A 15,557-nucleotide genomic window follows, 5' to 3' on the forward strand; every position below is an offset into this window, starting at 1 on the left:
TGAAGAGATGAGTGGACAAAATTGAACCTCAGAATAGTCACGTGGTCAGTTATAGGAAAAGAGAGAAAAAGGGTTGGGGAGAGAGAAAAAGAAAATGAGAAGAGGTGGCAGGTTCCGTTGTCTCATGAAACCAACGATGGACGGATGGACGGGACAGTCATTGATTGCCGGTGGCGATAAGGATTAGGTGGTTGACCATTACTGGTTGGTTGACAAACTGACAAACAACTAGTAATATTCTATCAAACACCAAATTCCAAATTCTAAACAAACTGAACAGGAAATAAATGATGAAAGTAAGTTTTCCTTGTTTATGCAGCCAGTTCACAAATGATTTGAGCGAACGCCGCATGCGCAACATCAGGACAGGAAATGAAACAGGTGCGTGATGTATCGCCGACTATGTTGACAATCGTTTTTTGAAGTTCCATACTGACATTGACGAATAGCGCTCGGACTTCCTGAAAATAACATGTAGACTGTTAGGGTAAATACTGTTAGACCAATAGATACCACTAGGAATGTCAAGAACAATAGATACCATTAGGAATAACTTAATAACTTACATCTGGATTCTCTTCTGCTGCTTTCTGTAACATTGGGACATCACTAGCAGTATCTCCGGCAACACAAACTTTTCCGATTTTCAAAGAATCATTGTTTGACTCTACCAAAGCTGCAACACCATCTCCTTTGTTCCATACTGCGCCTGTAACACCATTTTTTCCAATGTTAGACTCTTTCAGAGAAATAAGCAATTACCTGATGAATGTACACAAACTTCAATTTCCAATGGCGAGCAGTTTTCCAGAACTAGGTACTGACTATTCGGGTCAACACGATGAATCCGCTCTCTTACTGCATCAATGTATCTGGCGGAGAGGTCTTCGGGTACTTGACCAAAAACGGTTTGAACTCCCAGAGTGAGACGATCCACTTTCTTCTGAACACCACTTCCAACCAATGCAAATTGAACGAATTCTCCTTCGTGTAATATTTCTTCCAGCTGCTCGTAGAGTTGTCCAATCGCTACGGTTCCTTCTTCAGGGATCCCGTCATCATGAACTACTCGCCGCCCATGAATCCACCATTCACGTCCCCATGATCCACTGAACAGCACCGGTCCATCGATAGGGATAGCTGTTAGGTCAAGGATACCAGGGTGACGGAGTGGGCCGGCGGTTAAGACAGCGAAGGCTCTGGTGAAGTGTCTAGCAAAGACTCCCATGACAATTGCACTGTATGCTGGCTGAAAACTGACTGATAGGTATAATTCGGCAAAATTATTTTTTATATTTTTTTAGACGAACCTGTAGGTTAGTGGCGTACTGTGAGCAATAGTCTTTCATAGTTCCATCCCAATCCGTGATGAACAATGGCTTCTTCCCGGTAACTTGTGTATCAATCAGATCCAATAAAAATGCTCTACATTTTATAACTTCCGCATCAAAACTTTCTCTGTCTTTGCTGAATTTCGATAGGAGACCTGGCAGATCACTCAACTTTAATCTGTCGTTAAAAGACTCTTCTTTTTCACTTTCCAGGGCAAACGCGTCTAAGAATTCGTGATCTTTCTGAAAATAGAAAATTACTTTTTTATAGCCATCGATAAAATGACAAACCTGTAATCCTTTGATCTCATCTTGAATGTTGATACCAAACGTGGTGCCTCTGGAGTGAATGTCTCTGATGTGATTTTTAGAGGTTCTTTCGTCGCGCATTTCCTGAATTTATTCTCTTATCAATATATGAATCGGTTATATATAGGAAGCCAAAAAAGTTAACATACCTCTAGTGTGTTTTTGAATATTTGTACTTTCTCTGCATTGATATGTCCTGTTGTGAGTATCTCCTTTGTTACCAATTTCCTTGCTTCTTGCATCTAAAAATATTCGGATTAGGAAAAAACAATTAATTATGACTAACCTGATACAAACATTCTTTGAATTCTTCAATAGACTGACTGGCGATTGTCATTCGTGATTCTGAAAACGTTGATTTTAGTGCACGAAGACATAATATATTTTGAGCGATAAGACTGATAAGATGGGTGTTATTTATTCTTGTCGACACGTGACATAGTTCCAAACAGACTATAAAAGTTTTATTTAGGAGTACATCTTCGCAGAATAGGATTTGATAGCGGAACCAACTAACGTAACGTCATGTTGCAAGACTGTTAAGCGATTATTGGAAAAAGTAGTGAATCAAAATATGAATGTCTAACGTAATATGTGTGTATGTAGATTAAAGATCATAATCAGTGACAAACAACTGATCAATACGTAAGACGTCTTGACAAACGTGCCAAACAGCAAAGAGCGGTTGAAACGCACAGGTCAACAGCAGGTGTTTCTGGTTAGGTGGCTATGACAAGAAGGAACAAAGTTTATCCAAAGTTTTGTGAGGTCGTATGACAAATACATCATTAAATCCGTTATTATTTATACACACTGGATCTATTATATCTATTATTCATCTATTTTCCATTTTCCCCCATGTGATCCCTTCCCTCAATTACCTGTTTCGCCGTTCATCGGGGTGTCCGGACAGGAGCCACCACGGCCCGGAAGAAGAACGGAACAAGTTTGAGTGAAGAAACAACCTGAAAATAGGAAAATTGAACATTTCGAAGTTCGAACGAATCAATAATAGTTGAGCGGGAAAATGTAAACAAAATCTGCTCATTGAGCGACCAAATTGAATGGATGTGAGCGAGACTTGAAATCAATAAAAAAAATAACAACAGAGTAAAAATAATGTAGGGGGAGAGCGAAACGTGTCATTTTGTCTGTCTTTTTTCTTTTTCCGACTAGAAGCAAGCGACCGGTTTCTGATGTTTCAGAATTGCAACCGTATTGTAAAAGACAAACGTTATGATAATAAGATAGCTAGAACAAAAACATGTTTATCAGAATTTAGAATCTTACTTACTGATTAGATAACTAATGGAACAAAAATGCATAGGCTTACTAGATTCAGTAGAACTGCTCACCGAATGTGTTCCCATACACCGTTTAAAAAGGATTCAAAAAAAATCGTACTTGCGAATTTGGTGTTTCAAACTGTGTGTACGATACACCCACCTTGCGAGTTTCATTGCATATCACCCACACAAAATGAATAAAAAATACATTAAAAGTGGCAAAAAGAAGTGTCGGATCAACAGATAAGGTGCGGAATATAAGGGGGGGAGGGAGGGAAGACATCGTAAATTAGTAGTCGGGAAATGTTTGTTGAAAACACGTCACAAGAATGGAAGCGACAAAGAAAAATGGGTGTTTGGTTATATTTGCGTTCCGCTTTCACATTTTCGATCGCTTTTGCCTTTGACGAACTGCAAAAGTTAGTGGAAAACAGTGGAAACTGACATTGCACATATGTGTGCGCCAGGAATGTGCACAACGGCTCACTGGCGCGCATTTGGTGCATTGGCGCAAAAGAGCTGCGAAGAAATGTTATTGATAGGAAATGAACATTGGTTATCAGTTAATCTGTGGTATTTTATATATTTTTGGAATCATCGAAAAATTCGCTATCGGATGATATCAGAACCGGTTATTTTAGTGGAAGTTCAAAGAAATTTAGTTTTTATGGGTGCTAAGTGCTTCTGCATTATGTAGTCGAAAATAAAAATGTATGCACACTGTTCTGTATTTATTCTGAAAATTATTCCGTTTCAAACAATATACACACAAAGTTAAAACAATAAAGATGTAGAAGCCGCAGTAAGGAAAAAAAGAAAACAATTATTATTAAAGTAAATTGAATTGAGATCATGAAACCGAAAACATCGCCCCGACGGCAATCGAATCTTTGGAGGGTAGGGAAGTGAAGAACCAGAGCAATTGGCACACAACACACAAACAGAGGCTGGTCATTTTAACACTGCAGTGCATCAACGAGACGCGACTCTTTCTTGTCAAAGAAAACATGATCATCTGCTCCGCCAATCGAGAGCAACACATTTCTGAAATGTTATTTACTTTATTTTTGTTTGTTTTTCAAAATTTTAGGTAATTTTTTTTCAAACACTCACCTAACAACTGGGAAGTATCTTCCTGTAGCGTAGGTCTCCATTCCAACAACAGCGCTGAAATAAAAAATGTTTGTTTCTATCACTAAGAACCGAGTATGATTCTTACCGCAGTGCTTCGGATTGTCTGTCAACGTCATCAAATGAGAATCCGTCAGTCACAACTACTACTTGGACGTGTCTGGATTTTTGGAGCACGTATTGAGTTGTAACGGAGATAGCTGCTCCAGCCGCAGTCACACCTCGCAGGAATCTTGCTTCTGGAAAGATTCAAATTAGGTACACATTACCGAAATTAAATTTTTCACCCAAACAGTCTGAGTTGTTCGTTATGCTAGAAAAGTTCAAGTCAAATAATAGACCCAATTCACAAGTTTTTGTTATTCAAACTTGCCAAATTTTGGCCCGCCCCGGTTGGCCCGGCTTTAAAAAAAGGTACTTGTTTTTTAACCAAATTTTTTTAATTTTAAAAATATTTCATTTCTAAAAAGCATTATTCATCGATGCATAACTAGCTTTCGATTGAATTCTGAAGTGTAGTCAAAAATTTGAAATTTTTCGAAAACATATCAAAAACATTTTGAATTTCAAACACGGGTCGAAAATAATTTCAATTTCGGCCAGGCTCGTGGCATGTTTGTTATTTTTCATGCTACAGTAAGATTTCGTGCGCCCTTAGCTGTCTCATAATCATAACCTTACACTGTTATCATTTCCCTCTGATACAAATCTCTAAAAAACGAACTTCTCAATTTCTCAACGAATTTGATTCCATTTGGTTCCTCCGGTAGCGGAACAACAATCTTCTGCCGTGTTCTGCCGGCGAATGTGATCAAGGCCATCTGAATACAACTAATAAATCTCGAAAGTTCTGAATCCAAAATTGTTTCCAACAAAAAAATGTTTCCGTGTTGGAACCCCCTCTCTCAACTAACTCGACGAGGATGTTCCGCTTCCAATTGATGAACAATTTCCTCGATATACTTCTTTTGTTTTTCGTACTGCTGCACCACGTTTCCGCTTGAGTCCAACAAGAAGAGAATGTCCTTGCATTCTAGAAAAAGTGAGAAAAAGTGAGAAAAATGACAAAAATGACACAAAACTTGATTTGTAATTTCTAATCATTGGGGGGAGAGATGACAAACAAACAAATGTTGTAACACTTTTGAAATCAATTCCTCTACATTTGACACCTTCTGAAACACAGAAACCCACCCACCTTTTGTTGGATGCAATTTTGCCGTCGTCGTGTTTGTGATTTCCAATTTGGTTGTCATTGTAGTGGTGGTCGTCACTTCATCCTGAATATCTTTTGTTGCTGATGTGGATGATGAGGTTATAGTAGAAAGTGTAGTAGTAGTAGAAGTTGTAGAAGACGTCGTCATTGGTTCAGTTACGGGTTTCTCAGTTGTTGATGATTCAGAAGTCATTGTTGTAGTCGTCGGGGTGGTAAATGACACCGTCGTTTCTTCAGATGATTTCTTAGATGAGGTAGTTGTCGTTGTTTCTAGCGTGGTCATCAACTCTGGTTCATTGTCACCGCTGCCTTCCATGGATTTCTCCGAATTTACACGAAGGATCTCTTCAGAATCACTGATATTATCAGTTTTAGTGATATCCTCAAAAACTGGAGAGAGAATTTTTAAAACTCCTTTTTCAGGCTTCTCAGTTTGAATATTGGTAGCAGTAACGCCAAGTGTCATGAGCTCCTCCGTGCTCGACGGAGCTGTTGAGTTCTGAGCAGAAGTATCATCATCTTGTTCCACACTAGATGGTAAGCCAGATGCCTCAGCGGAAGATGACCCTGGTGGTGGTGCTGGAGGATGTGGTCCGTTATTTGAAACTTCAGCAGATGCTAATGCAGGGGATGAAGTTCCAGGTGGCATTGGCAAGGAAGCCGTAGGAGCAACTGGTGTAGTAGTGATAGTGTTGGTTCCAGGAGACTGATGTGGTCTCGCAGTTCGGAAATTCGAAATGTCAACTCCAGCCAACTTCCATGGTGGCATGACAGTAGGCAGGTTAGAAGGATACCACCGTTCTGCTATGAAACTTTCAGGCGGCACTATTCCAGGTGCCCCAAATCCTAAAAGTTAAAAAAAATAGACAATACATGAATATCAGTACTTACCGTACACCCTAATTGTTGAAAATGCACATAATAAAAGTAACGGAATCATGAGAAGACGGAATTCTGAAAGAAGCAGAATGACCTACGCAAAAAAAACACGAAATGACGTCTCTGCAAAACAAGAAAGTGAGTTAGTGATGAGTGACCAAGTGAAAATAGGAAATTAGTATAAAATGTTGCTAATCAGACAAGTTTCGTGTCAAATTCCTCCCAACCCTAAACCTTTTAGACCCTGACCCACATAACATGATGAACCAGAAAAAGAACCAGAAAAAGAAAAAGTGTGAGAAAATGGAAATGAGGCAGCAAAAAATTTGTATGATACAGTAGTTGGTGGACATCACCATCGTAGTCAGGAAATCATGAAAGTGTGAAAGGGGAGAATAGTTATGGTTTGTTGCGTAACACACACCAAAATGGGAAGAAAGTAGGAGGAGGAGGGGGAAAAGTGGAGAAGAAAGACACTGATTCTGGATACAATGAAAAAAAAAACGAACTTAAAAGTTTCTTGGGTGAGAGAACAAACAAATGATGATTATGGATTGTTCGGAAAGACATCGTCAAGTCGGATGATAGATTGAGATGGAATGGAGGGGGGTGAGGGATGCATCTCGTTAGCGATCATGCTTGTTTCATTTGATATGAGCCTTATCGCAGGTAGCAGGTAGGCATCACAGAGGCATAGATGGAAAAAGAGAAGAAGGAACAGGAACAACTCCTATTGTGTCGTTGGCGGGAAGAGAGAGAGGGAGAGAAAAGGCGGAGGGTAATGGCAAAACGAAACGAGAAATTGAAGAGAAAATGCTGCCACCTTTTGGGAAGAACCGATTGGCCAGGCCATCATCGAAGAATTTTGAAGTCAGAGGGGGGAGGCAGAGGATTGACTAATAGACAGAGTGATGATGTTGACGGTGATAAGCTTAGCCGTTTCGGTTTGCGCAATGATAGGTGGTCGGTATTAGAGATAAGATCTACGTTTGTAGTAAAACAATGGTCACACCCTTATTCTCGAGAATTTCAAATTGGAGGGAAGATTTAGTAGTAAGTTATATACAGTACCGGCCAAGATGTAATCATATTTTGCATTTTTCAGTTGAGAATGTCTAACTTTGAGAGTGTGTCATAGTAAAACAATTTTTCCCACAAAGTAAATTTTTATGGATCAAACAGATCAACTCTTCTGTACGGACACACATTCCTAGAAAGTTACAGTAATTTTACATGAACAGCTCAAAAATCACACTATTTTGCACTGCAATGGGTCGATTTGAGGGATAAATTATTTCGTCGATATATAACTTGCTAGGGAACGTCCGTACAAAAAATTTGCCAACTACAAATATAGAGTTCGACCTGTAGAAGTTATTTTGTGAAATAGTTAGTTTTACTATGACACACTCTAAAAGTTTGGCATTTTTAACTGAAAAAAGCAAAATATGACCTTTCTGGCCGGATAAAATCCACCAACCGCACGAGCGTGCATGTTCATGACTGAAGAACATAAGAACAATCTTTTCGGGGAAAACACAAAACAACGCTCAGAATCCTTATCTTTTTCCGGAAGTTGTTTAGCGGCAAGTGCTCCTCATAAAGGATAAAGATAAACAATAGTTAAGAGGAAAGCTGCGCACTCCAAAAAGATCAAGCATGGAACAGAAATGACCGATGGACAAAAATAGTTAATTTATTTTGTTCTCAAAAAATATATGCAGAGTGTAAAAGAGAAATATATGTAGATATATATATTAATACAAAAAAATACTTTGCTTTAAGAAATCGAGCAAGTTTTCGAATTCTTCTGAGTGATCTTATTAATGACATCGTCAACGTAGCCATCACGCAATTCATTGTATCCGTCAATACTGTTGCAATTCTCATCTGAAATGTCAAGATGATTATCTCAGATTTCTCACACCCTTTTTTTCACCTCTTCTGCGGTCGATGATCTCCCAAATTGATCTTTTGAAGCTGCGCAACAAGAAATAGGTATTCATCTCTCCCTTTCCTTTGATTTGTACTTTTCCACGTGGCTCAAACTCAAACCTTCCGGTACTCTCAGCGCATTTCTTTGCATTTTCAGAACAATGAATTCGTCCAATTGGACTATGACTCTCCATTCGGGAAGCAGTATTCACAGTATCACCGAACAAGCAGTATCTGTAAAAGACAATGACTCATTATCATCATAAGGCATAACTGTCAATGTTCTTTTGTAGTCTAGTCATCGCCTATTGTGATTTGATTTACCTCGGCATTTTTGCGCCAACAACGCCTGCCACTACTGGCCCTGAATGAATTCCAGCACGAATATGCAATGGGGTATTTGTGATGGGGTCACAGACAGTGCGAGCTTCCATAACCATTCCGAGAGCCAAATGACAGATCACTTCGCAGTGATCTTCCGTGTTGTCAGGGATCCCACCGACAGACATATAACTGTCACCAACTGTTTCCACTTTGTATGCTCTCTGGATACCAATCAAACGATCAAACTTAGTAAAGAGCTCGTTGAGCAAGTGCACAATATCCTTTGGTTGGCAGAGTGGGACAATCTGTTGGAAAGTTGGAACATCGGTGAACATAACAGTGGCCTCTTCGTATTCTCCTGAAATGTTTGTTTGAGATGAAGCACTCGGTGTTATGACTTACTGGCATCGACACTAAGACCCTGTTTCAACTGCTGGGCGACCGAGGGTGGTAACATTTCCTTGAGCAGAGCGTCAGTTTTCCCTTTCTCTATCTCTAAATCTTTTGCCATATTCTCAAGTTGCTCGTTGTTAGCCTCTAGTTGTAGACTGAAATAGTTTTATTCCAAAATGTTACATAATAGTCCCACTTACTTCATTTCAACATCTGAAAGTCTCTGCTGATTCAACAGAATCAAATCACGAGTTGCATCGTGTAGTGGCATAGCGGTGAGACGAAGTCCATATTGCAGCAACTCCGGGATGGAAGTAACATATGGAGAGCAAAGATACATTATATGACCTCCGGAAGTCATGAGCATCATTTGACCTTTTAGTTTCAAGTGCTGGCTTTGAGTAAGAGTTGCAACTGTTTGATTGTTATCATCCACGTTGTTACTGAAAAATCACATTGTAACATTACAATATCCGCTTTTCAGTAGAACCCTACTCATAGTTGTCACTGGCTTGCCCGGCTCGTTTGGTAGCATTCTTTTGGAACTCCATCGGGGTAGTTTTGACCTAAATATTTTTTTCTCTGAAGAAACCGTCTATTGATAATAGTACCTGAAGAACAAACACAGCATTAATGAAATTACAAATACTGTCAAAATCCAACGGGATCTGTGGACGAGTGACTTCAAAAATTCGCATCAATGGGGTTCCTACAGCAAGCAAGTCTTTTGGGATATGATTACTGAAAAAAAAAACATGAAAAAAAGTAAGCTGGTGTGATGAAAAATACTATAGCTCTTTTCCGACTTGAACAATCTTGCAGTCCTGGTCAACAACCATGTGATAAGGAAAAGTCGAGACAAAATCCATATGGGTGAGACGAATTTTGTAGTTGTTGCTGTGTTGGACCACAGCGGTTCCCAGAGCGTCTTCGTTAGATTGGTCAGTGTTTTGAGTCTAAAATAGAAAAATGGACAATCTGAATTCTAAATTCTGAATATTTAAATATGACCTTGATAAGAAAAATAACATGTTCCTCGATTCTCTCGCCTGTTGCCATCTGCACACTTCTTTGAGTTCTTCCTAAATTACATTTATGCATAAATATATAAGAAATGATAATCCGTTGTGTGTAATAAACCTGTAATAGACATAGAGACATCCAGCTTAAAGACACGTTTTGCCGCTTCACGGAGTACTCCTTTCACGATTGGGTACAAACCAGGACGCCCTGTGTAGTAATGCAGAGTAATAGTTCCATCCGGGTTGTCTTCACATCTATATTAGTTTTTTTAAACAATTATAATGTGACTGGTTATATATTATGTACCTGAATGATGGTCCACGAAGATTAGCCTTGTACACCACATGGTCAATGAAATAATGAAGAGAGTCAAGGTTGTCCAGAAATCCTTTTAGGTTTGGACTCATGGACCTGATCAAGTCATCCCATCCTGTCTCCATAGTGTATTGAATCAAGAAACACCCATACATCTCCCATACTTGCTCTCTTGTGACTTCTACAATTGAAAACAAATAAAAATATATTATCGAGGAGTCTTACTCAATATGACACTGACTGCATCTACTAATGTGTATGTGTCCTGATCAGAGTAGTAGTGATTGATGATGTTCTCTTTACCTGCTTCAAATCCAGAGCGTTCTCTGAGTTTAGAAAGTTTATACAATGAAAAAATCAATTAACTTACAAAACTTTAGCCCAGAATGCCTCTCCATAGGTTCTTATCATCAATTGACGAATGGATTCATGAATGAAACCAAACTGAAACAAAATAATTATTTTATTTTAAAAATAAAAACTAATACTAGTAAACTCACCATAATGCAAATTTCCCAACTTGAGTCAACCACTCCAGATAAGAAGAAAAAATTGTAAGTTACAAAATGAGCAAAAGTTGAGATGAGAGGAAAATAGTCTCTTCCTCCGGCTCAGGTGTCATCAATTATTGATAGACACGCGATTCCCAAGCCGTCTGTTATGAGCATTACCCCCATTCCGTGTGTCGATGTCATCAAAAACATTATTCACCTTATAAGCAACGTTGCTTGGAGGATGAAATGTGGAAAAGAGGGGGAGTATTGCTAAATGCGAGGTGGAAACCAAAAATTGGTTTGTATTTGGGAGTGAGAACTGAGGAATCGTGTAACTTTGATACTCAGACTTGCAACGGGCCGGGAAGGACCGTTATATTAAGAGTACAAAATTTCGAAAATTTGATTTTTTTATTGTTTTGGCAAAACGTCGAATTTTCGACTATACTTTTAAATATTGATAAAAATTCAAGCGTATATAAAATTTTGACTATTTTTGACAAAAATTTCAAATACTTCGAAAAATTTTGTGAAAAATTTGTGTACATTTTTCACTCAGGGCCAGGGCAAATTTCTTCATCGGGCCGATTTGATGCAAATCTGGTGATACTTGGAATTAGCTTGTTACAATTACTATGAAAAATTTCCATTTTAGCAGAGCCTCTGTTTTCGAAACTACCCAGCACCCATTGTCAACCTTCAATTCATAATTTTTTTCTTCTCTCCATTTGCGTATGGTTTACTCCTGACTACATCTCCATTCTTGAAACCAAACCTTTGAAAAACTGTTGAAACAAAAATCATTGTCAGGTACATAGGCAAAGCGTAATGATGATTCAGAAGAATTAGCATAAAATGCTGGTTTATGGAAATAAAAATTGTGCCGGCATCATGTAACTCGGGCAAAACAGGAAAAAAACGAGAAAAATACTGTACAACTGACTTGTGTTTGTTGCATACTCTCATCCTCTCCGTTTTCAATTCTCTCAAAATTTTAGTAAGACTATGCGATTAAAACGGAGTGCGTTGGTTCTGGCTATTCAATTCGGTATTCTTCATATTCTATATTCTACAAACCGAACCAAGGCCGCTTTTGACCGTTTTCCGTTTTCCATTATTCTATTTTCTATTTTACGCACTTATTTGACAATTTTGTGATTTAGTTGTGCAGAAGTTTTTCCTATTGAGCAATTTGCAGAACATGGGTCACAAAACCTCAAAAAATGAGAAAGTGGAGAATCACGTTGCGTTTCCCACTGCAAAAACACTCGCCGACCTTCCAAACATTACAATTACGCACCCGACACCAATCTATCAACCAGACACCCCTAATCCCTTTACTGTTCCACCACCTACACCGAGGGATTCTCAAAGGTTGGTCAACAAATAAACACAAGCATGTGTTCATACTCGTTTCAATTGGATTTCAGCTTGAAATCCTTCATTGAGGAGACACCGATTCTTTTTGGAGGTTCCAGTGAACACTCAGGTTCCAGTAGTCCACCTAGATCAACTCCACCGCCTCCACCAACTATACCACCACCTTCTGATCCTGCAAAAGACGCGATTTTTCATCATGAAGAAACTAGAGTGAGTCTGAGATTACAACTCTGAAATTTTTTTCGGGTCTTTATGTTTTAACGGGTGATTATTTAATTATCGGATGTTATATAATAAACGGGTGTTAGAGAGAATTGACCAATAGCTAAAACTGAATATTAACGGGGGTGTAGTATTCATTTTTTCTGCAGTAATTTTTTTTATCTGTGTATTTATAAATATCTATGATCATTTAGGCAAAGAAAAGAATACAACTCACTGTGTAAAGTTTGTGGTTGAAATTATTGCAAGTACATGCTAAAATGATAGAAAAGAACGAAATAACAGAAAACCCTTGAAAAAATAAGAGAAATGAACACTGCTGAAAAAAATTAATAATAAACACCCGTCTCACATATAAACACCCGTTAAACTATAACGTACCCATGTTTATTAATAATAACAAATTCCAGAAACACTTTGGGGCTACAGTACTTACCAAAGGGTCAAGCCCACTACCTCCCAAACCAGACGAATCACACTACGCACCGCCAGTTATCAAACGACCGATATATTATGCAAAAGATAAAATTGAATTATATGAAGCTTTGAACACAAGAGATAGAGACCCACCGAGAGTACCCATTGCCCCGAAAAGGAAAGAGAAAGAAGAGTTGGCCTATGCTGTTGGGACTCCTATTATCAAGCTAGATTCATCCTCGCCAAAAACTGAAAAAAAGAAAGTGGTAATTTCAGATAATGTCTCTGTTTCATCAGTGAAGGTTAGTCTCTGATACATTTTATAAAAATTTTATAAAAATTTTATAAAAATTCCAGACCGCTGATGACTACCCAGTTTACAGTGTTCTCTCTGACTACAATTACAATTCGGGAAAAACATTTCATAGTGGAGCATTCCCTATTGATGTTAACAGAAAGAATTACGGATTCTGTGGTCGCAGTGGGTCCGGAAAGTCATCGCTCATAAATTCGCTCCGTGGCTTGAACAATGGCGATCCGCAATCTGCTGGCAGGAGTCATTGTGACAGAATGGAACCTTTCAGGTTTATTGAAGGAGAGCTGCAGCAGACTGTACTCTGGGAGATACCGTATCCCAGAACATTTTCTTCTTCAAGTATAGTTTTTGATGCAAATATGGGCTTTGAGAAATTTTATGAGTGAGTTTTCACAGATTGTTTCTTATTAGCATATTATTTTTATTATAGAAGTCACAAATTGAAATTGTTCAAGCGATTATTCATATTGATTCCTGACGGCGCCCCAACAGATGAAGACATCACATTCGCACGTGTAGCCCTTTCCAGGTAGTCCCTATACTTTTGTTTTTGATAATTGTGTTTTTCATTTAGACGTACCGCCATCACATTCCTGCTGACAAAGAGCGATGATGATTTAGATGCAGAAAACAGAGAAAACGGCACAAAGCTAGATCAAGCCATGAAAAAATCCTATGAGACATCAGCAAGATTAGTATTCTCACGGTTTCTCCTCTCAAAGGCTCAAATACTGAATGACGTGGAGCTCCTCTTTGTGAACGCTCCGACAACAAGAAATCTAGTTAGCGGCACAGTAGGATATCTTCATTATTTGATGAATGAGGAGCGGTTATTAGAATTATTGGATCTCAATACAGGATGCCATTATGAGTTAGAAGTGAAACTGAGAAGAGAACGAGAGTCGTCGGAAACTGGAAGACCGTCGAATGGAACTATTGAAACTTATAGAATAGTAAAATTATCAGAAGAAGATCAACACAAGGAGCCTCCTTCTCAAGTACAGGCTTATGCAGTTAGTCGTCCTACTATTTTGGCAGATGCTGGATTTGAAATCTCTTTTGGAACAGATGACAGAATTTATCAATCTTTGGAACCCAAAACTATGGTTCGCAGGGCTGGAAAAGTGAGTGACAGCTTTGATTTGGGCATAATTAGTTCTTTGATTCTTAGACTTGTTTTAATTATGGCTTCATTGGAGGCAGAGGTGTTGGCAAATCATCCCTAATAGATGCAATGAGAGGGATGTCTTCCAAAAATCCACTATCCGCTACTAAACTGAATGTAAGTGACTTGTTTTTATATTTGCTATCAAGAACCCCTCATAACTGTGTTTTCAACAAAGTTCAACTTTATTGGTCGGCCGGTAACGAGAAATCAAGACGTCGACGTCATCATTCTATTCATCCCCTTATTAAGCCTTCATTAGAGCCTGACGAAGCTAATAATTGATCGTTACACTTTCCTCTGTTTTAATGATGACATTTTCGGAACTACTATTCTCAGACACGGAGGCAGTAAAACACAGTAAAACACAATCAAACCCTTCTTTCAGAATCGCTCGAAAAGTGGAAGTTGTGAGAAGTTTGAGTTTGATGACACTGTACTTAAATACAGTGTAACATTGTATGAGCTGTCCTATCCAAAGAAAATTAGCTCGTATTTTGAATTTATCGAGTAAGTCAAACACTAATTCGATCAGGAAAGCAACGATACTGAAATTAACATTCAGTTTGTACAACGTCGCTTCCTTCACCGCTCTTTTCATTTTGGTCGATCAAACACCAAGTGAGCAGGATTTGGCGTTTGCCAAGATTGCGTACCGTAGGAATACAACGGTATAGTATTAATAAATTGGTAACTCTTGAAAAGTTGAAACAAATTTTCTTAAGATATTGTTCCTGATTTCAAAATGTGATAAAAAGTTAGCTGCTCGAAGCCGAAGTGATGAAATTCCAGTGTGTGATCTGTTAAAGCAACGATATATTGACAAGGCTCTTAACAAATTCGACAGCATCATGGCTGCAAAAGCAGCAGAGCTCCGTGGACGAGTCAATGTATTCTTTGTTTCTGCACCGGTGTTCAAAGCTCTTCGGATGGGTAGGTCGTTAATTTTTCAACAGTTTTTTCCTTTTTTTGTCATTCATATGTTTTCAGATGTTTTTGTTTTTAGCGTTTGCTTTTTTTTTGAAAATTCTTTTTTTTAGGTGATCCACGAGAGAGTCAATTTGTGCTTCATGAGCGTGCAATGTTTGATTTCCTAAAGTCACGAAGAATGATCGCAGATATGTTGGATGATCCACCCGGGGAGAACGCGTATGCTCAAGTGGACCTTGAAACTGCAGGAGTTCGTTAATTCGTTCAAATTGTCTGTAGAGACAACAAAAGCTTCATTAAATTTTTGTTCAAATACAATGTATATGTGAATTTCTTCAAAATTTCTAATCTTTTAAATTTACATACATGCAGATAATTTATATAATTGTAATAATAATAATAAATCTAGACATTTTGTTCAGCTTACGTACGTTGAACAACTAACATTAAAAAAATAATAATTCAATATGAATTACAATAACCAAAAAGAA

The 15,557-nt window shown here is 38.3% G+C and overlaps 4 protein-coding genes across 4 annotated transcripts; 1 reads left to right on the plus strand and 3 right to left on the minus strand.

The window, feature by feature from the left end:
- Positions 1 to 311: 311 nt before the first annotated feature.
- GCK72_025529 (uncharacterized protein) lies at positions 312 to 1,977 on the minus strand (the record flags this gene model as incomplete). Its single annotated transcript, XM_053736376.1, has 7 exons — positions 312 to 461; positions 567 to 709; positions 763 to 1,249; positions 1,311 to 1,574; positions 1,623 to 1,724; positions 1,790 to 1,882; positions 1,927 to 1,977. 7 exons carry the CDS (start codon positions 1,975 to 1,977, stop codon positions 312 to 314), a joined length of 1,290 nt encoding a protein of 429 aa, XP_053579942.1.
- Positions 1,978 to 3,882: 1,905 nt separating this feature from the next.
- Positions 3,883 to 6,213, minus strand: GCK72_025530 (uncharacterized protein; the record flags this gene model as incomplete). The annotated part of the gene is made up of 7 exons (XM_003106101.2): positions 3,883 to 3,970; positions 4,040 to 4,093; positions 4,146 to 4,296; positions 4,782 to 4,878; positions 4,972 to 5,090; positions 5,256 to 6,119; positions 6,165 to 6,213. The coding sequence occupies 7 exons, from the start codon at positions 6,211 to 6,213 to the stop codon at positions 3,883 to 3,885; spliced, it is 1,422 nt and encodes a 473-aa protein (XP_003106149.2).
- A 1,719-nt stretch (positions 6,214 to 7,932) lies between these two features.
- Positions 7,933 to 10,553, minus strand: GCK72_025531 (uncharacterized protein; the record flags this gene model as incomplete). Its single annotated transcript, XM_003106149.2, has 13 exons — positions 7,933 to 8,042; positions 8,092 to 8,321; positions 8,412 to 8,769; positions 8,814 to 8,959; positions 9,005 to 9,247; positions 9,300 to 9,370; positions 9,416 to 9,545; positions 9,594 to 9,760; positions 9,816 to 9,886; positions 9,945 to 10,081; positions 10,134 to 10,323; positions 10,368 to 10,468; positions 10,513 to 10,553. The coding sequence occupies 13 exons, from the start codon at positions 10,551 to 10,553 to the stop codon at positions 7,933 to 7,935; spliced, it is 1,995 nt and encodes a 664-aa protein (XP_003106197.2).
- Positions 10,554 to 11,837: 1,284 nt separating this feature from the next.
- On the plus strand, positions 11,838 to 15,325 carry GCK72_025532 (uncharacterized protein; the record flags this gene model as incomplete). The annotated part of the gene is made up of 11 exons (XM_003106157.2): positions 11,838 to 12,010; positions 12,067 to 12,226; positions 12,649 to 12,957; positions 13,013 to 13,353; positions 13,402 to 13,500; positions 13,546 to 14,095; positions 14,143 to 14,253; positions 14,525 to 14,646; positions 14,702 to 14,807; positions 14,862 to 15,069; positions 15,177 to 15,325. 11 exons carry the CDS (start codon positions 11,838 to 11,840, stop codon positions 15,323 to 15,325), a joined length of 2,328 nt encoding a protein of 775 aa, XP_003106205.2.
- Positions 15,326 to 15,557: the final 232 nt, after the last annotated feature.

This window comes from Caenorhabditis remanei, chromosome X, assembly GCF_010183535.1.
Source record: "Caenorhabditis remanei strain PX506 chromosome X, whole genome shotgun sequence".
NCBI lineage: Eukaryota > Metazoa > Nematoda > Chromadorea > Rhabditida > Rhabditidae > Caenorhabditis > Caenorhabditis remanei.